Below are 19,736 nucleotides of genomic sequence, written 5' to 3'. Positions count from 1 at the left end.
GTAAGTGTGTTTGTGTATGTGTGTTATATAATCATGATAAAAAATTAAAGAAAATATACTCTTTTTTTGATTATTGGGTTATTTAAAAGAAAGTAAGATATTATGTTGTGAAACTATTTAAAAGTGACCTCGTTGTGTAGAAACACACAACATGTGCTTTAGTCTCACTGTGAACACTTGAAGTCAAATTCAAACAGGCTTTACCTGTCTTTAACAAGTCATTGATTTTATATGAAAGCTAAAATCTGATCCTTTAACCTTTACCTTAAATTTCATATAGTAGACATCTTTTTGATTCAAATTTCAGCATAAAATACTTTAACTTTAAGGTGGTCAGCAGGATAACACATCGTCCTGACAGTTCTTTTCTGTCAACAGGCTACAGGCTGCATTAATTATTTGACGTGAACTTGATAGATATTTGTAAGAAGACCCAATCATGTGTTGGGAGGGGTTCAACATTCTTCTGTAGCGGTGAGGTAAGGACCATGAAGAGTATAAAGAGCTCTTCACTTTAGGCTCAGAGAAGGAGTGTGTGACCATTTTTAAGTCTTCAGTTAAAGTTTCATCCATCATCATGAGCCACAGCCCAGAGAGGATGTCCTCGTACCGTCGTTGCTTTGAGAGCACATCTGAAAGCCAAATTCGGGTGTCCAGCCCGTCTCCCACCCGAAAGGAGACCCGTCACAGGTCAGCCAGCTTCAACAGGAATGTAGGGTGGAAGGGACCAGGCTGCAGAGTCCTCACCAACAAGCCTCATCTGACCAGGTGGGTCATCCCTTACAATTTGTTGCCACTTTTAAGGCATGCATACCCCATATAAAAAGAAAATATTAACATCAGATTCGGTTAAAGTAGGATACCAGACAGACAGACGGAGAGGTACTCTCCAGACGAATGAGAAACACATACAGTAAAGCAATTTGTTAGACATATACATAGTAAATCAAGTGCCTGGGCAGGAAGTCTAACCCATTTAGCGTTTCCACTCGCAGCAGTGCTAGTATGGGCACGCTGTGCTTGGATGTGACGTCTGGCCACAGAGCGAATTTGGATCTGGACGCGACTGCAGCACAGAACCGGGCATTCAAGCTGACTCGCACCAATGAGAGGCAGGAGATGGTGGTGCTCAATGACCGCCTGGCATCTTACATTGAAAAGGCAAGAGGAAATCTATCCATACTGAGAAAAATCGTATTCATATGTTCTCTTGCTTTGTATCACATGTCTTAGTTATGCATTTTGATTTAACTGAGAAAAACAAAACATTTCTAAGTAGGTGTTTGTCTTCTGCTTTAGGTTAGAACACTGGAGTCCAAGAACAAGCTGCTGGAAGCCGAGATTGATGCCTTGAAAAGTGCCTTTGAGAGAACAGCCGGTCTCAGGCAGCTATATGCATCACAGCTAAAGGAACTGAACAGGGAAGCTGAGCAACTGAAGGAGAAAAGGGTAAGAAAAACGCTGCATCTAAACTTATTACGGTATTTTTACTTCCCAGCTTTGTTTTCATTCTTTTAATTCATCTGCTTGTCACAAATTTAGCTTAAACAATAACTTCAACAGTAACAAACCTTTACAGGATTCGTCTTTGACATCGAAGGAGGCAATGTCCTGTCAGCTGGAAGTGCTGAAGTCCAAATATGATGAGGCTCTGGAAGCCAGGAAGCAGACAGAGCATCACATTGAGACTCTGCGTCCGGTAATAAGCGAAGAAAGGACTATTAACTGTTTAATTATGTTCTTAGAATAGAAATGTGCTTAGTTTCACTTAACCTTCCAAACCACACATGTCTGTTCATGCCAGGATGTGGACAAAGCCACTTCAGCTAGAATTAAACTGGAAAAGCAGCTGGAGAACCTGGAGGCTGAGCTGACCTTCCTGCAGAGAGTTCAGAAGGAGGTAACAAACACTGCATGTAGGAGTGAGAAGCGTTTAGAATACCTTTTATATTGTTATTCATGGTGTAACGGGTCACCAAGGATGATGGGTATACATAAATTAAGACTTATTTGATTGATAAAGTGAGCATGGCTGTAAACACGGCCATTAACTTTGATTAAAGTTAAGTTTGAAACATTTTCTGCAATGGTACACAACATTTTTTAAAACTTTCACAGTAAATAGGTAAGAACAAGTTTTTGTTTTTTTTTGCCAACTTGTTGACAAAAAAAAAATTCTTCACCAAAATAATTTTTCCTTATATTATATTCATTCTATGCGGAAATTGTATGTACATTTTGCATATAAGCACTTATGAAAAGCTGCTGAAGACACAATTTTCTAATTATTTCTACATTTTGCATCATTGTTCAAGTCTGTAACCAATTTCATAGGAGAAGGCCCCTTAACTAAACCATTGCTATGAAAGAAATCTGGATTAAACCGTGATTTATTTTTGTGTTCCTGATCGATTGAAAGGAAGTCGATGAGTTGATGCAGCAGATCTATTCAGCGGCCTCAAAGATGGACTTAAACTTCGACCTCCCAGACCTTTCCTCTGCTCTCACACAAATTCAGTTGGAATATGACAGCATTGCTGCTAAGAATCTGCAGGTAGTATGCAAAAGCAAAATGCTCTTATTTTATTTTTTTGTGCCTTGCAGTCGTCAAGATACACGTGTATGAACAAAAGCAACAACGCAAGTTTAATCCAAGCACTGGTTGTTTGTTTTCAACTAGGAAATGGATGCTTGGTATAGATCAATGTTTCAGGACATGAGCGATGCGTCATCCAAGCACGCTCAAAGCGTTCGGAGACTGAGAGAGGAAATTGCTGCTTATAGAAAGGATGTGAGTATGATTACTTTGTTTATCTTACAGTGCTCATAAACACCTCGAATTTGATCTTCCACAAACAAGAACAGCTTTTTCTCCAAGTTCGTATCAGCTTAGTCAAGCTAACCTCTTATTCCCACAGGTGGTATCAGGAGATCTCAAAAACACAAAGAATACGCAACCTACTTGTTATTGTCGTACCCTCTGTTTATGTCAAAGGTGCTGAAAAATTATTGTAACTTGTAACTTTAAAAAAAAAAATAGTCGACAGTGTCAGGCCTTGAATTCTTGTATTGATTTTGAAGTGTGACTGGTTTGTAAACACTGGGTGAACTTAAATGCTGCACGCTTGTCTCTGTGCAGATTCTGAGAAACGAGCGAGACTTGGAGTCACTAAGGGCAAGGAATGAGTATTTGGAGACGCACAACCGTGATGCCAAGGAGAACCAGAAGAAGCTAGAGCAAGAGTTGGAGGTAAATGACTGATGATATCTTAAGTGTTGGAACTCAAATACAATTGCACAACTGATTAGAAATTAAACCATTTCTGAGTTTTAATCAAATTATTACAGCTCGAAATATATTATTAAATAACAAAAACTTGTCAGACATCGAAGATGAGATGTTTGGGGTAAAATATCACGTTCGTATGAAGGCACAAGTCCAGCTCTCTCTCTCTATGTCAACAGGAGCGCATTGAGGCAGTTAAACAGGATCTGAAGCTCTCCAAGCAGAAGACTGCTCTGCTGATGAGGGAATATCAGGACCTCCTAAATGCCAAAATGACAATGGAGATCGAGATCGCCACCTACAGGTGAACACAGCTTTAACAGACAGCTCAGTCTCAGAAGGGAATAAACTGGACAGCCATCACGTCAGGAGTGCATCACTGTTCCTAACAGGATTGCACTGTTTGTTTCACAGAAAGCTAATCGAGGGAGAAGACAACCGTCTGAGCACCATTGTTGGGAAGCTGCCTCTGACTGACCACCTGCCTCTCACAAACAGCAGGCCCTCTGACTGTTTATCATCACTCACCCCCTTTACAGGGTCTTTGAAGCTTGAAGGCCCCGAATGCGCAGTCAACGCTGAAACACCTCCAGCTGCCGTTTCTATAGACAACCCGGGTGACGGGAACCTGCAGGCAACTGAGACGTCTGAGAGGAAGACTCTCCTCATCAGGTAGACTGTGACTTTGGCCCTCAGTGAGTATAGACCAATTAATGAAAAACATTTCTTCTTTTTTACCCAGGACAGTTAAAACAGACGAGGACGCTTATGTGAGTGACACACAGCAGTGCACCATCTCTATTTCTGGAGCTGCTGAGGACACAGATGAAGAATAAACGTCTTGATGTGTGATGTGTTCTGATCACAAGCTGCAAAATTATGTTCCCCACGCTTTCGTTACACTCTGAAAACCCTGGAAATCTGTGCCGTCCTTCACAAGAAGGAGGAAAGCACGCTTTTGTATGAAATCTGACCTTTTTAATAACACACTGACTCCAGGTGCTTTTACGTCTGCCTCACTTCTCTGCTTACTTAGTCTGCTAATGATTCCTCGACCTGTCTTTGACGATAACAAAATAAACAGCAAACAAAAGCATTTCTTTATTATTTCTAATTTATTATGAAAAATTGTGGAATTTCAAGTGACGTGTAAACTTTCTATTTGTTTTGACACCTGATTCAAACATGTTTAAGCCTCAGAAATAAGTTGAAACAATTGATTGGTTAACCATGCTGTCCATATATACAATGTAGTGCAACCTTGATATCTACCTCAGTACAAGATACTTTCCATGCTGTGCATAATTTTTTTTTTAACAGTTATGAAGAAAGAGTAGAAAGTGCAGTTAAACAGTACGACATAATAGCACCACCCTGGGAAAGAGATGTATTTATCTGGTTTAGAAAATGATAATCAACCGGGATTTAACTTCAAAATGTTGATTTGGCGACAGTGTGTGAGTTTGCCTCTAATGCAAAGGTTTGGGTTCATCGCCGACTCCCCCTGCCAGGCCGTACACTGCAAGGCTGACTTCATGAGCCAGAGCATCTGCGCTCTCCTAAAGCAGAAAAACATCACCAGATTATTCAGAATGCTCCAGTTCTCCGCAATGACGCGAAGAAGAAGAAGAAAAAAAAGACATACATAAGTTGGCGTTTCTAACCTGGGTGTCTGCCTCTGCATAAACTCTCACCACATCCTCGGTGCCAGAGGGCCTCACAAAGGAGCGGGCCTTTTCATACTTCTTCACCAAGTCGTCGATGGCCTCCTGCAGCCCTGCTGGGGTCACGGCCCGCCTCTCTGCGTCGGTGGTGTCTATCACTCTGCGGTCGGAGACCTTACAGAAAATAAAAATGAAAAACAGAGTACAACACAGGACGACCGAAAGTGAGGAAAGTTATAAGTGAGAGAAAATATAACTTGATATCAGATAAAGGTAACCTGAGGATGGACTGCCTTTTCAAGGTTGGAATCGGAACTGAATTTAAGTCTGGACTTTGACTAGGCCAATCCAAAAGATACATTTAGTTTTCTTATCAGAGATGTGAGCATAAGTGGAAGGTCGCAATCTTATTAACAACTATTTTGCTTCAGTACTTTCTGACGGAGAGCAGAACTCGTGGTTCCATCCAGGTTCGCACCATCACACTCTTCTGCGACCTTCTGGAGTAACGCTGTTGTAGGTCTGTTCCGTGTTTTCTCCATTTGTGGATAATGACTCTTGCTGTGATTTATCGTAGTCCAAAAATCATTCGAAATGGCTTCGTAGCCATTTTCAGACAGATGAATAAGCCTACTTCATGTTGAAAAACTACTTTTTTTAGTTTTTTACGCAGGTTATATTTAATAATAAAACTTGTTTTAAGATGTATGGAAGATTTATGTGCTACTTTACGCTGATCTACCATGATAAACCCACATGAAATACATAGCAGGCCTCCAAACTGTGAAAACGTTTCAGGAGCATAACAACAGCACATGATGCTCTGCTTGTGTACCTTAACTTTAAGCTGCCTGTTCGGCAGGTCGCTGTAGATGGCGTCCCACTGCTGAACAGTCATCCCTTTAATGGCCAGGATGGCTTCAATCAGCAGCATGTCAGAAATGGCATCTCCGACAGTCTAAAGAAAACACTCGCTTTACAAATGACATCCTCTGTCTTAGCTGTGCTTTTTGATCGCAGTTCAGTATAGTGGTGGATGTGCACCTGGTTGATGATGTTGATGGTATTCTGCAGCAGGAAAGCGGCTTTCTTCCTCTCATCATTGATGTTGGTGTCATTGGCGAGTTGCTGGATTTTCTCTTCAGCTCCATCACTGAACAACACCTGATCACAACAGAAACACATTTCAGGTCCAAACACCAAAGAAAATATATTTTAAAGTTCTGTGAGAAAAGGTAAGCCATATTTTCATTCAAAAGTGTCAGGGTGTAATTAAAAATACACTTGAAAAAGCATCCGTCCAAAACCAACCCAATAGTAGCTGTCTTGCCAATCTTGACCGGGACATTTTTTTTTATTACACACGACACCAACTACTTTAAAAAAATAAAAAATAAAATCCTGACAACATAAAATGAATTCAAAAAGGACAAATTCTTTCTAACAAGACTGTAAATGCAGAGTCATGAGAAAAAAACAAAACAATTTAACCTTTGACTGTGTCTCTACTTACTGTCCCATGGCCGTTTGCCTCAAAGTAGACACCTATATCAAATTCTTGAGCAGCGTGATGTAGATGCTTCACTCCAGTCTTAGTACACTTTACAATTACCTAAATGATATTAGAAAAATCTAATAAAATTTTCTGTGTACGTTCTTTGAAGACATTTTTTGAATAATGTCATTTTGTCACCTTCATGGTGTTCTCCAGGTAGTGAGTTGAGCTGCCATTTGCATAAGCAGTTTGCACCACTGCTATCTTCAGATCAAGACCAGCCTGTATGTGCGAAGAGGTATTTAGCAAGAGTTTGACTTTTTTGTTGTTGTTGTTTTTTTACACAAACAATTTTGAGAGCAAACCTCATTAAGGAGTTCTTTCAGAAAGGTGCTGATGAGAGTAGCTATCTTGTCTCCATCAAGGAGGTGGAAGTCACCCTGAGAGTCGGTGTAATAATAAACTATACGGTCGGCATCGCCATCGAAGGAACAACAACGATCTCCAGGGTTGATCTTGATGCCTGAAACAAAAAAAAACAAACAAGAAAATCAGTCATATGTGATGTGGTATTTGTTGTGTTTCAATTACATGTGCCTCACAAAAGTAAGCACTTATGCGTTTTTGTAATTGTGCATGACTGACCCACACAAAGTAGCTGAAGTCCAAGTATGAAGAGTGTCACCAAATTTTCGGATTCCCAACTACACTATAATTTGGTTTAATCTAACAGGCTGCGAAGGACGATGTGAAGTGTCATTTTGTTTCAACACACGAAGGTCGAAAAGTGCATTTTTAGTCCCACCTGACCAGAGGATCGTCTGTGGAAGCCTGTTTGTATTGCTGCCAATTATATTTCTATTTCTATTTTTTTTTTACATTGATTATCTGTTGGCTACAAAATCAAAGTGATCTTTGGGGATAATAAAGTTTATCACAATTGTTGGCACCAAAGTAATGAGGAATGCCTACAATTTTATCTTAAAAAGTTTTGAGAAACCCAGATGCTTTATGTTTTACTATACAATTATGTGTTTATCTTTGTAGGTCTATAATTTAGAAAAAAAATACATTTAACTCAATGGTTGTGCAAATGTTCAAGAGGTTTAATATGTGTGCAGAGAGGAATGGAAAGGTGCAGATTAGTTGGTCCTCTAAGGTGTGCATCCTGAGGCCGTACCTATTGGGAGCGTCTGCTGCACTTTGACAAAGTCGGCTCCGCACTGGTGGTTCAGCTTTCCTCTGCTGCCATCATTAAAGACGGAAAGCTGCATGTGATTTTTCAAGTGACTCTCCATCTCTCGTACCTTTATGGCGCCAATGCCATTAGCGCCGTCAACACTAAGGTGCTTCTGGTCGTCCGTACGATTAGACGCCTGGCAGAAAATTAAAATAAAAATGTTTTACAAACAACGTTGGACGTAGGAAACGCACCCAGAATCCTTACATTCTTGGCGAGTTGAGAGAAAGCTTGGCTGAGTTTGCAGTAGTATCCCTCCACTGTTGCCTCTCCGTATTTCCCCTGCGTGTTCTGGCAGCAAACCATGTAATGCATCTGCGGGGTGGTCACCAAACCGTAGTCTGACAGGACAGACAGACAGCATGAGAAGGCAAATAAACAGAAAGAAGATGTGAAAACAGCAGGAACGGATATCTGACCGATACCTTTGCTGTGACCACCAAGGGCTTTGACTCCATCCAGCACTGCCTGGGAAAGGCTAGCACTGCTGCTCCTACAGTCAGAGAAAACACTCACATAGGCATGCATGTGCTGGATTGATTTAATTTTTTTCATCTATAGTCTCTTTGATCATACCTGGTATCTTTTCCCACATATACGTTGGCCTCCTGGCTCATATCGACGGCCTCCTTCTCTATGATATCCTTCAGAGTCTTGAGTAACTCATTCTGATCGGTGTTGGCCAGCTGGGTGGCGTAGTCTTCCCATGACGACGTCAACATCTCTCCCATCGGGTCAATAAGCTTCACACCATTGTCCTCCTACAAACACAGTACAGATGTAAAGGTAGTGTAAAGAAGAACATTAAGGAACTCTTGTTTCAGCATTTCTGATTCAATGGCTGACCTCTGGGTTGTGCGACGCCGTCACCATGACTCCAATGGTGGCTTTGGTCTTCTTGGAGCGGAGTGTGGCCAGCAAACCCATCCTGAACATGATGTGGTCCAACTTATCGGCACTGGTCCTAAAGCCAGCTGTGCCATACTGCAAAACCAACCCTGCTGGTTTAGGGTGCAGATCAGACTGCTTGCAGACTTCTTCAAAATGGGCCATCTCTAAAAAGTTGTAAACAAACAGATTAAAGAAGTTAGTTTAGTAACTTACAGAGAAAACTATTTAACTTGGATGTGTCTAATGAAACTAAAACCAAATTACCCATACCACTTACAGAACGAAAACTATTTTGAAAGCGAATGAATAAAATATTAATTCACAATTAAAAAACTGGTATTCTCTGCTCGGTTTAATTCAATCAGCTGTATTTGAGATTACAATGGAATCTAACAAATTAAATATTGTAAGTAAAAATTTGAAGTGGGAATGGAGCATACGGAAAAAAAACAGACTTAAAACAGACCCTGAAAGCAGCAGAGTGACTTCTCCCCTCAAGCTATATGACAGGGCAAAGTATATACACACCCAGATGCTGGACTAGGAGCTTTTCGCTAGTAAACTAACGTAATGTTTTTAGATAAACTCGTAACGTAAGTTAAAAAAAATACAGTTCCCAGACGGGATCAAAATTTCCGCAGTAAGTTGTTATTTATTCACTTACTCGCTGTCTGTGGTCTTCAGAGCTGCATTACAACCGTGTAGCAGTCAATGGAAAACTTCCTGGTTCCTCTGGTTCCACCTTCTCAGCGTGACAACGTGGCCGCCGTTCACGGATCATCTCCGGAAATCCCGCCTTCAGCACTTCCGCTTAGAAGGCTGCCATATTAGTGAGGGCAAGTGGAATGGATAGACAAACAGATAGGCTGATAGATAGACAGTTAGTTTGTAAACAGTTTTTTATACAGTTTTTACTACCAGTTTTCAATGATTAACTGTTTTTGTTTAATTCCAATTATTTTACTTCTATTTACCTCAGACAAAGATACAGACATAGAACAAACAAACGTTACTATTTATGTTATTGATTTTAATCTTGTTCTAAAAAAAGATAAAAGTAAAAAAAAACTGAATTCATTGTCAAAAGAAATTGACGACCCAATACGTCTTGCCATAATATATATATATATATATATATATATATATATATATATATATATATATATATATATATATATATATATATATATATATATATATATATATATATATATATAAAATCTTCATGTTATAACTAACAAAATAGAAGCGTGTCCCCATTTTTTAAGAGGCTTTACAAAACTTTTACTTACTCATTAGAATTTTTGTAGCTAGATTTGTACTTCATTTATGTGAAGAAGAGTGCGAACTTGTGTGGTGCAAAACGTATCACGGTTTTAAAGCAGAGCTGATGTGTAAACCCCTTTAAAATATCTTCGTGGGATGCGACGTGTGCCGAAAAACCGCATCAATGATCTCGCTGAGGGAGGAGCGACTTGATGGAGAGGTAGACTGACCGATTAAATAAACAAACGAGATAAGGGAGGGAGGGGAAAAGAGGAAATTCCTCTTCGCCCTTTTCCTGTTCGTGGCATCTTGCGCTGCGCAGCGTTAGCGACACCACCGGGAGCTGTGCGCATATTTTCTATTCGTGTAAGGCGCACCGGAGGCGGAGGTTTCTGAGCAGAGCGACAGGCAGTGCGGGCTTCTCCGCCTAATATGAAAGCGTTATTATCCTGATGCACCGATGCGGGAGGAACTGCGACTCATGGAGTGCTGATTTACGTTTTGCAGTTTTACAAACTCGGATGTGTTTTTGCACGATCCGAGAGGCCTCGCTTACACGGCATCTTTCTGCAGCTCTAATTTTTTTTTTTTTTTAAATAACTGCTGCAGGCTGAGAAACGAGCTTTCAGTCCCCGCTGAGTGTTACATAACCGAGTGGCTTTAGCTGTCCAAGGTGCTGAACTGAGCGGTCGAACCTCAAAACGGGAGTACGAGCTGTGGGGGAATACACAACCTTGTGTGAGTCTAATGTCATAGCGCACGTTTTTATCGACGCGACCTACTGATTTTTTAGCGCAAAGATATAGTTCATCTGCTGTTTTATTTGTGTGTGTGTGTGTGTGTGTATGTGTGTGTGTGTGTGTTTCCGCCCACACAGAAGGTCAAAGGCCTGGAAAGCGCTGGATCCCACCTTGGAGAACAGAAGTGGAAAATTGGTGAAGATTGATTATATTGCTCACATTTTTTTTTTTTTACCCCACGCCATCCCTCGGGGAGAAATTAGTTTCTACGGTGGTTGATTGAGCGGAGAGGGAAAATGTCGGGGCAGACGCTCACGGATCGCATTGCCGCTGCGCAGTACCAGCTAACGGGATCGGATATGGCCCGGGCTGTCTGCAAAGCCACCACTCACGAAGTGATGGCGCCCAAGAAGAAGCACCTGGAATGTAAGTGCAGTCCTTTTTTTTTTTTTTCCCTCAAGCCCCTTTTCTATTTCTCACATTTCCTTTCAGCCAATAGGCTCCACGCCGCCTTTCACATAGTCCCAGACCACATGCCATCCACCGCCATTATGAACAGTTATTTTCTGGTTCCTTCATCTTAATTGGGTGTGGTGCCATAAGAAAATGATGTAGCCATGGTAATGACCCCTTTGGTGACCCTTTGTGCCTGTCTGAAGTGAGAATGATGGCCATCCAAGATCCAGTGTGGTGAAAGCAGGTTCTATGTTAAGATAGACAGACAAGTTCAATGAAATTCACTTTTTTGTGTGTGCAATAATTCAAAGCACTTCACACTTTTAAAACAGACTTGTAGAACGCAGTATCATAATACTTAGAGGTGAAATAAGGACTGTCTTCTTTGTTTTTTTGTTGTTTTTTTTTTTTGTTCCATGAATTAACAGGTTTTCTTAAAATTAGAACAGTAACAGTTATCCGTATTGCCAAAATAGGATAAAGAGAAGTGGAACAAATTTCAAGGCTCCCAGTAGAAACTGAAGCAGACGACAGTGAAGCAGGAACTAGTGTTGGTAGACGCTCATGCTGTGCTCCATTTACCTCTGAAGTCAGAAGTTGGATCTGGGAATGACACTCGACCCAGTTTAACCATGTCCCAGATCTGAGATAAAAACACAGAGGGTTTTCCTTATCGATATTGACCGGGCAAAGGTTTGTTGGCAATACCAGCATCAATGCTTTTCTACATGTTGTGTTCTTTCAAACACTATGCAATATGTTCTTTAAGTACGTCTTTATATTTCTGTGTGAGTGAATGGTCACACGAACTAAAAGCAATCTGACGAGCAGATACACTATTTTTTTCTTTTTCCACTGTAGCTAGCATGCTAAGTAAGGCATGTTGCATTTTGAGGATGGGGTTTCGGGAAACCCTCCATCTTCCCCAGCTTTCATTTGTTTAATTTAAAATTTTAGCTTATGGAAACAGAACCTATCAAGAAACAGCATCAATAAAGCTTTCCTAATGAATATGTTTTTTTCTTTTTATTTTATACTATGGCGATCGAGCTACGTCAGCTGGCCAAACCTTCAGTCGGTTGCGCAGAATTGACATATTGCTTCTAGCTTGTCAACTTTAGTTTATCTCAATCAAAGTTATTGGTGGTGCTCCTTTTGTTTCTACATTATGGCTTTCTCAACCTGTTTCCAAATAGCTAAATGTAGATTTGTCTGGGGACAGTGTAGTAGCATCATTTAGTCAACTGAGTAGGGCAGGGGAATGCTGCATGATTCGATGTGCCACACAACAGAGGAAACTCGGATTTTAGCTGTTTAGAGACCAACAATAAAAAACTTGGTCCACCACAGTCAGCAATCAGCCACTGCTGATTAGAGGCTGTCCAAACAATTCACCTGTTAGTTTCTCAGTTTGTTTGGTCAATATAGAAATATAGCTGATGATTCATTTTTAAAAAATCACAGTTACGGTTTTATTGACACATATAGGTTTGAGAACAGTGACCGCCTTTAGACAAGTCATCATTAGTCACCATCATGACTCAAACTAAAGCCGCGGTGTGGCACTAAGAACAGATGACTTATGATCTTCTTATCTCCGTGTCCCTCTCCGTTTCTGTCTGTACCTTGTCAATGCCAGACAGCCCCTGGTTTTTCGCCTCATTCTGGGGCCTTACATCTTCTGATCCGCTCTCCTGCTGAATAATTTAATAATGAGCCAATGACTGCTCTGCATTATTTACGGAGCCAAAGGTGGCGAGGCCAAAGCTAGAAGGCACCAGAGACCAGCGCTTCCTCCTTCCTTGTTCTGTCACTGTGTGCTCTTACGTTTTCTTCTCCCTCTTTAGCTGTTCTCCAGTGCAGACTTTGTCATTTTCGCAGTTTACTGAGCTGTCTGTGTTACACATCTGTTTTACTCTTCATCTCTCGCATACGATGTCTGATTTAACTCCATCCCAAACACAAATGTTATGGTTTTTTTTTTTGTGTGTGTGTGTGTGTGTGTTTTCAAGCATTTACTTTATTTTAAATCTATTTTAGTGCAACAGAGCAATCTTGAATGTAGGTCACTGTGCTCTTTATTGCAAATTTTGGTGAGGGTAACACACTCATCTCAAAGCACAGAAAAAAAGGGCCCTGTGGGGACAAAAGGGAGCTTCAAAGAAGCAGAAAACAGCAGTGAAATAACTCACACAGACTCAAACCACTTTAGCCGACCCTCATTCATAGTATTCTATTTCCAGTGCAGAATGAAGTCAAATGGCGTTATTGCTTTCTGATATGCTCTATAGCCCTTGGAGTGGACATGCTAGAGACTGTGGCTACCATGGCAACTGATTGAGAGTTTCAGGGTGTGTCATGGTGATGACAGAGGCAGAACTCTCTCACAGATGGTGTTGGGCTTTGATCCAAACACACACACACACACACACACGCACGCACGCACGCACGCACGCACACACGCACGCACACACACACACACATACAAATCTGCTTTAATGGAACTATTACTGAATATTCAGATTTGTAGCAAAGAAAACAAGTGATTTAAACATCACAAAAAATAGAATAATAAAACTAGTATTGCTGAGTGATTAAGGAGTTTCACATTCAGATCTGTGGTTAAAATATATCAAGGGAGCAGAAGGGCTTTAGGGTTTTGTGGAAAGAAAATCAAATCTCTTTGCACTGTTTTAAACAATGACTTCATTACAAAGATATATTAGGATGTGAGAGATACTGCACTGAATTACACAAATCATCTATTTTCTCACACCAAGGCATTTTGGATGTGTAAAGGGAGGGTTTATATTTCTTACAAATACCAGAGATGATGTCTCCACAAACAGGGCTAAAAACATAAAACTCATCATTCACCACTAATGTCAACAAATCTGACTTCCTCCAAAGTCGTGGTGCACACTTTAATAGTCCAAATTGACCAGTAAATATGACACAATGCATTAAATTTCAGCCCACTTGCTTTGCTGAAGGAGACTAATGTTGGACTAACAGTTTAAATGCTGAATGGAAATCAATGTAAAGTAATAATGTTACATGACATTTAGCTTGTTGAAAGTCCGTCCAGAGCCGAGTGTTTTCCAGGTAAGTAAAATTATTGAACACATTTTCAATTTGAATTGATTTCCATTTGTCTCTGTCAAAATATTACCTAGATAATTTCAGAGAAAATCTGTTATTTCATTTCATTTTTAGATAGTTTTTAGTAGTTAGCCCTTTTTCCCACAGTTTAGTGTAGAATTTAGTTGGACCACTATTAAACAGATTGTGTGCAAAATTTTGAATATCAAGAATGAAAAGTTTTGTTTTGCATAGCTACAAAAATAACCTGATGCCTGATTATCATACCTAAAGAATTTACATTAGTAAGCATCATTTCTTTGACAGTCCTGGTGCTCTTGACCCCGCCTGATGGCTTGAGGAAGCCAAGCAGCTGCAGTTTGCTTATACTTTGGACCAGCTCAGCATCAACATTAGGTGTTATTTACTTTCTGGAACTTTCTGGCTACAACTGGAGCGATTTGTTGTGTAACATACCGCACAATTATCACAGCCAGTCTCAGACGCAGACACACACGTTCCCAGCATGAGACCTCACAGTTCATTCTTAGAACCCTTCTGTGGGCTGTGGATTACCGTAAGAGCCTTTATATAGCACTGCCAATCCTCATTACGCATGTGTGCACACACACACACACACACGCACACACACATACACATAGGTTTTGTGCCAGTGTGTGTTTGTGGCAGGTGATGACACCACAACAGCAAGCATGGATTAGTGTGTGTGATATTGCCCATCAGGCAACATGTTTCACACCTGTTAGCGGATATGAAAGCAGATTCACCGTCACAGTGAGGAAGAGTTGCATATCACATAAAATGGCTGTGTGATGCTGGACTCACAATGCTTGTAGAGATACCAGACTTTCACTGTGTTTGTGATAATGTAATGTTACATAACATTTCACCAATGTAGATCATGTCTGGGAGTGTATATTAGAAAAAAGGCCATAAAACTGGTTAGAGGAAAGAGACAGAAATCAAACACTGAAGGGTGTGAATGATCAGATGTGGAAGAAAAAGGGAATTACTAAAGAATGCAACAGTGTCGGTAAAGAAACCTTGTAAAAAAAAAAAAAAAAAAAGATCTAACATTGCTGCTGTCTGCATCCCAACATGAAACATCATGCTTGATTAGGAGCATTGCCATCTGGTCAAAATGTTCAGAAGTATTGGAATCTAATTAGTTCCCCAAAGATCAGAAGGAGATCAGTGAGCATCAAAATAAAGCCAGATCAAATATTCACATTCCTTTTGATTTTGAGCGTTTCTTCTTGTATTGTTTGGTCCACTTCATGCTGAAATGATTGTCATGCTGAACATGTGCTGGTGCAGATTATGATTTTAGTTTTCACCCTTACCCATCAAAGTCAGTGGATGGGGCTAACACTATAGCTAATATAGGTAATAACAGTATAGCTGGTCTGAAGTGGACTTGATGTGCAACTGTGTTTGCAAACCATTAAAAGTAAGATTTTTTTATTATTTTTTTTAATGGACCACAGTTTTATTATTTCATGATGCCCAGAAACCATGATATTTTAAGTGAATACCTAAATTAATGGATATAATTTTAAAATTAAATGACTTCAAATTTGAAATAATTTACTAAATATGTGTGTTCTCACAAATTCTCACGAAGGAAGTGACTGTTTTAGAAAGCTGGCTCAGGTCAGTGGCTGAAGCTTAAAAACACTCCAAACTGTGCTGTCAGAGAAGGCCTGCTGCAACATGTACTTTGACTGCTCCATTCTCTTTGCAAATACTGACCCACAGAGTTAGAAGTTTGTGCCTAAATGTTGGAAAGAGATGAAGCAAATAGCGATTAGAAAGTCCCAAAGCATCCCCGGTGGCAGACCTTAATGCATTGTTTAAAGCTGTGTAATATTGTCCCAGTATGCTCGAGTCTCTGGTAGAATAAATAGCATGTTCTCTGTAGTTTGAAAATTTATTGGAGAGGTTTGTGCCCATTAAAATCCCCAAGAACAATGATGAGGGAGTTTAGGTTCTCATGTCTGCTATCAGCTCAGTAAGCTGTTTTTCAGCTTCTGATGTGCAGACTTGTAGTGGGTTGTAAACACAGGCCAGAACAAACAAGTACATTAAAAGGTTTGCAGTCCATAAAATAATTACCTCAGGTAATGTCATCTGGTGACATCAGTACACAAGTTTCATTTAAAAGCAAATCCTACCACCTCTATATTTCAAGACACCTGATCTTGTAGTACGCAGCCTGAGGTGCGCACATTGCACCAAGTTTTGAAAGTCCAAATTTTTAGAGTTAAGGAAGAAGCAGAACTCATCCTACTTGTCAGCCAGGGAGCAGACATTAGCCAGGTATATGGAAGGAAAGGGTGTGGGGAGAACCCTTTTGCTGAAGCTTTACGAGGATGCCATCTGTTTACCTCGTCTGCATCTCCGGTAAATCCCCTTTGAGGGCCACTGAGCTGCCAACCAAGACCTCGGTGAAGCTGAAGTAGATGATGAATGGAGAAATAATGCAGAAGAGAGAGGGCTGTCTGATGTTTAGCAGTATCTCTATGGTAAAAGCGACCACAGAATGGTGGCAGAGAACAGCACGAACGCTCATAAATAAGCAAAGTACAATAATGCAAAGTACTGAGGCCGCCAGCTCGAGTACACTGCAGTCTTAAGTGCAGGATCAGCAAAAATAGAATTGGAACTAAGGGACATAAAATGTAGCAAGACAATTTCTCCCAAACCACAACACCACCAGCAAACTGAACAGCTGATGTAAAGAAGGAAGGATCGAGACTTTCGTGTTGTTTACGGCAAATTCTGGTCTGAATATTGAAGATGAAATCAAAACTACTTGGATCATCCAATGTTCTCTCAATATCTTACACACTTTTAATTTACTATCCATTGACACTATTGAAGGTAGGTGCTGTAAATAATACTTTATTTTTGTTTTGCCAAATGTTATGGTGAGGTTTCAGATGATATATAGTAGACAGTTTTCATTCAGAGATAACAAAACGTCAGACATACCAATGAAAGCAGAAGCTTATACCTGAAATAATACATTTTAGATAAGCTACATATTGTTAATGTATTGCTTCTTGTATTGATCTCTAAAAAGGCAAGTTAACACTACGCATACTCATACAGAAAGCAAATCTGCAGACATTAACAGACGTCGCCACTAATGGAGTGAACACCCTGCACTCAAAGGTATGCCAGAATAAAAATACTCCAAGGTTACAAGTGAAGGACAACAGGACTTTTCTTAGAGAAAAGAAAAAAAAATAGCTAGATAACAAGTGTGAGAAATGGGCTAAGAGGAGTTAGAGCATTGAAGCTTTTTGTGTTTGCCAGCAGGCTGTAGAGAGATGGGGGCCGGGTTTCAAGGGTTGAATGTAAACAGATTATTACTAATCACTGATTCTGCAGGGAGTGTTTTGAATCCCACCCCCATGTCAGCAGACACAGAAAACAGAAACAGTTCACAATGTGTACCAAGTATGTAATATACATCGTTAAAAAATTACTTATACCTGTTATAATTAAAATAAAATACAATCATGAGCTAAGATAAATAAATTCATGTAAACAACCCCGAAATGATCAATGCTACTTAACCAAATATAATTGAATAATTTCATGTAAAATGTATTATTTTTCCATTTTTGTATTGAATCACTTCATGGGGACTTTGCTGAAGTACAGCGTGCAATAATTTAAGCATTTGAATATTTATTTTGATATTTAAGATTTTTCACATTTTATTTTAATTAAGTGATGAACCATTTACATATCATCATAGTTTTGAAGCAAATCAGGAATTTATTTGATGTCAGCCTTATCACATCAAAACATGTAGACATGGTTAATATCAACATGAAGATGTGCATGAATAGTGACCAAAGCAGCCCAGGAAAGTTAAAATTGATTAATTCTGAAATAACTATATGTACATTTAAAAATAAAACATGACCAACATCAGCTTTGAGGCTTTTAGGTTTTGTATTTATTATGTAATTAACAAATTAGCTTCATCATAAAATGATGATTAAATAGAAACATTACTAAAAACGTTATTTATCCTCTTTTTTTTTATTGCGGCAAATTTTTCCATGGAGAGCTTTTCGTACTTAACATGCATAAATGTCATTTATGCATTACAACTTTTCCATCCATTTTTTTCTGGATTCTGGTCTGTATGACTTGTTTATTCTAACCACAGTTACATGTCTACATTTATGTTTTTTTCCTTGACATTTTGTATCTAATTAGGTATGCATTCAGTGATCCAGCCCCTTCACTTTGGCTACTTCTCTGTCTGATTTAGAGTCTGATGTGACAACCAGAGGCAGAGGACATGACACAACATTTTTTTTTTTCCTCTTCAGTGTCATTGCGTTTGTGAGAATCTGGCCACATGCTAGCTCTTTGCTCATCAGGTCTTCCTCCAGGCTTAAAACTCTCTTGAGTGTCCAGAGAGGCTCTGCAGAGAAAAACATTAATTAAGTTTAACTAAAGCACTTTAATCAAATAATAACTTTGTTTTAGGCTACATACCTATACTCTCATGCTTAATGTCATGAGAAAAGCTGAAGCTAAAAGACAAAAAAATGGGAATTTTGTTATGTTTTTTAAGAAAAAAAAAATCTCACCTTTTCATCCTTGCGGTTGTGTTACAGACCTGGTGTCAGCCACCAACACCACCAATGTAAACATCCCTCAGATGGCTGACACGCTGTTTGAGCGATCCACCAACGCCAGCTGGGTGGTCGTCTTCAAGGCTCTCGTCACCACTCATCACATATGCGTCCATGGCAACGAGGTCAGTGGGTGTCATTTCGAGCACATCTGGATCTGTGGATGTGGGCTACTTGTGTCTCATAAGAAGGTGTAACATTACAGCCAGATAAGGAGATGAGATGATAAAAAAATGAACAGCAGAAGGCGTTAGCAATATTTTGTAAAAACGATGGATTTTACCCGATATGACTCTACAGATTTCCAATTGCAGTTTGACTAAGCTAAAGACTAGCTTAGTCTAACTAAGCTAGTCTTAGTTTGACTATTGGTGCTTCCTGTTTTAGCACCAATAGGAAGCTTTGAAGCAGATGCTAACTTTAGCAACAGCAGAGGCTAATAACTCACCAGATGGCATTTTCTTCAAAATGCTTACAAATCTGTATCCCACGTCACCATTTCTTTTAGCTTGCAAAACTACTTCCAGATAAACAAAGTTAACTGTTTCCGGTTTTACTTCAAAATAAGAGTCTCAAATGTAGATACAACACGGTGTGGAGCTCAAAGCTTTCCAGGCCTACACTACCTTTTTCACATTTGAGACTTAGAACAACAGGAGAAATCACACTGAGACAATAACAAAATAGGCCTTTGTGATACAAATTTCACAAGGAATATTGTGACGTTTTAATAGTTCAGGATCTCATGCCACAAAAAGCTTTTGATATATATATATATATATATATATATATATATATATATATATATATATATATATATATATATATATATATATATATATATATATATATTGCATATATATATATATATATATATATATATATATATATATATATATATATATATATATATATATTGCAAAGGTAAAGTT

General features: G+C 39.4%; 3 protein-coding genes and 1 long non-coding RNA gene across 5 annotated transcripts in view; 2 read left to right on the top strand and 2 right to left on the bottom strand.

Annotated features, from left to right (window-relative positions):
• Positions 1 to 577: 577 nt before the first annotated feature.
• Positions 578 to 4,122, top strand: ngs (notochord granular surface). Of its 2 annotated transcripts, none has more exons than XM_014974434.2 (11): positions 578 to 768; positions 996 to 1,161; positions 1,300 to 1,449; positions 1,580 to 1,699; positions 1,805 to 1,900; positions 2,420 to 2,554; positions 2,681 to 2,791; positions 3,140 to 3,250; positions 3,466 to 3,590; positions 3,701 to 3,958; positions 4,029 to 4,122. In XM_014974434.2, the coding sequence occupies exons 1-11, from the start codon at positions 578 to 580 to the stop codon at positions 4,120 to 4,122; spliced, it is 1,557 nt and encodes a 518-aa protein (XP_014829920.2). The 2 variants fall into 2 exon arrangements, with proteins under 2 accessions (XP_014829920.2, XP_087858166.1); XM_088002040.1 differs by having other exon boundaries at positions 981 to 1,161.
• A 260-nt stretch (positions 4,123 to 4,382) lies between these two features.
• On the bottom strand, positions 4,383 to 9,349 carry pgm3 (phosphoglucomutase 3). Its single transcript, XM_014974432.2, has 13 exons — positions 9,241 to 9,349; positions 8,532 to 8,740; positions 8,262 to 8,446; positions 8,111 to 8,178; positions 7,893 to 8,026; positions 7,626 to 7,821; positions 6,811 to 6,968; positions 6,644 to 6,727; positions 6,464 to 6,562; positions 5,995 to 6,114; positions 5,786 to 5,908; positions 4,951 to 5,124; positions 4,383 to 4,845 (listed from the first exon to the last, which is right to left on the bottom strand). Exons 2-13 carry the CDS (start codon positions 8,736 to 8,738, stop codon positions 4,756 to 4,758), a joined length of 1,638 nt encoding a protein of 545 aa, XP_014829918.1. The 5' UTR covers positions 8,739 to 8,740; positions 9,241 to 9,349; the 3' UTR covers positions 4,383 to 4,755.
• Positions 9,350 to 9,940: 591 nt separating this feature from the next.
• The window catches only part of LOC106912283 (clathrin coat assembly protein AP180-like), a 28,533-nt gene continuing 18,737 nt past the window's right edge, over positions 9,941 to 19,736 (top strand). Inside the window, exons 1-2 of the mRNA XM_088001949.1 lie at positions 9,941 to 11,008; positions 18,787 to 18,929. Of these exons, the coding sequence (XP_087858075.1) occupies positions 10,879 to 11,008; positions 18,787 to 18,929 (273 nt within the window). The 5' untranslated portion in view covers positions 9,941 to 10,878. The remainder of the gene's footprint in view (positions 11,009 to 18,786; positions 18,930 to 19,736) is intronic.
• LOC106908364 (uncharacterized) lies at positions 17,029 to 18,898 on the bottom strand. Its single transcript, XR_001415798.2, has 2 exons — positions 18,760 to 18,898; positions 17,029 to 18,590 (listed from the first exon to the last, which is right to left on the bottom strand). It is a non-coding gene; the product is annotated as an uncharacterized LOC106908364 (long non-coding RNA).

Source organism: Poecilia mexicana, unplaced genomic scaffold (genome assembly GCF_051168715.1).
Source record: "Poecilia mexicana isolate PSO_F unplaced genomic scaffold, ASM5116871v1 scaffold_21, whole genome shotgun sequence".
Classification (NCBI taxonomy): domain Eukaryota; kingdom Metazoa; phylum Chordata; class Actinopteri; order Cyprinodontiformes; family Poeciliidae; genus Poecilia; species Poecilia mexicana.
This window is presented reverse-complemented; position numbering and strand designations above follow the sequence as displayed.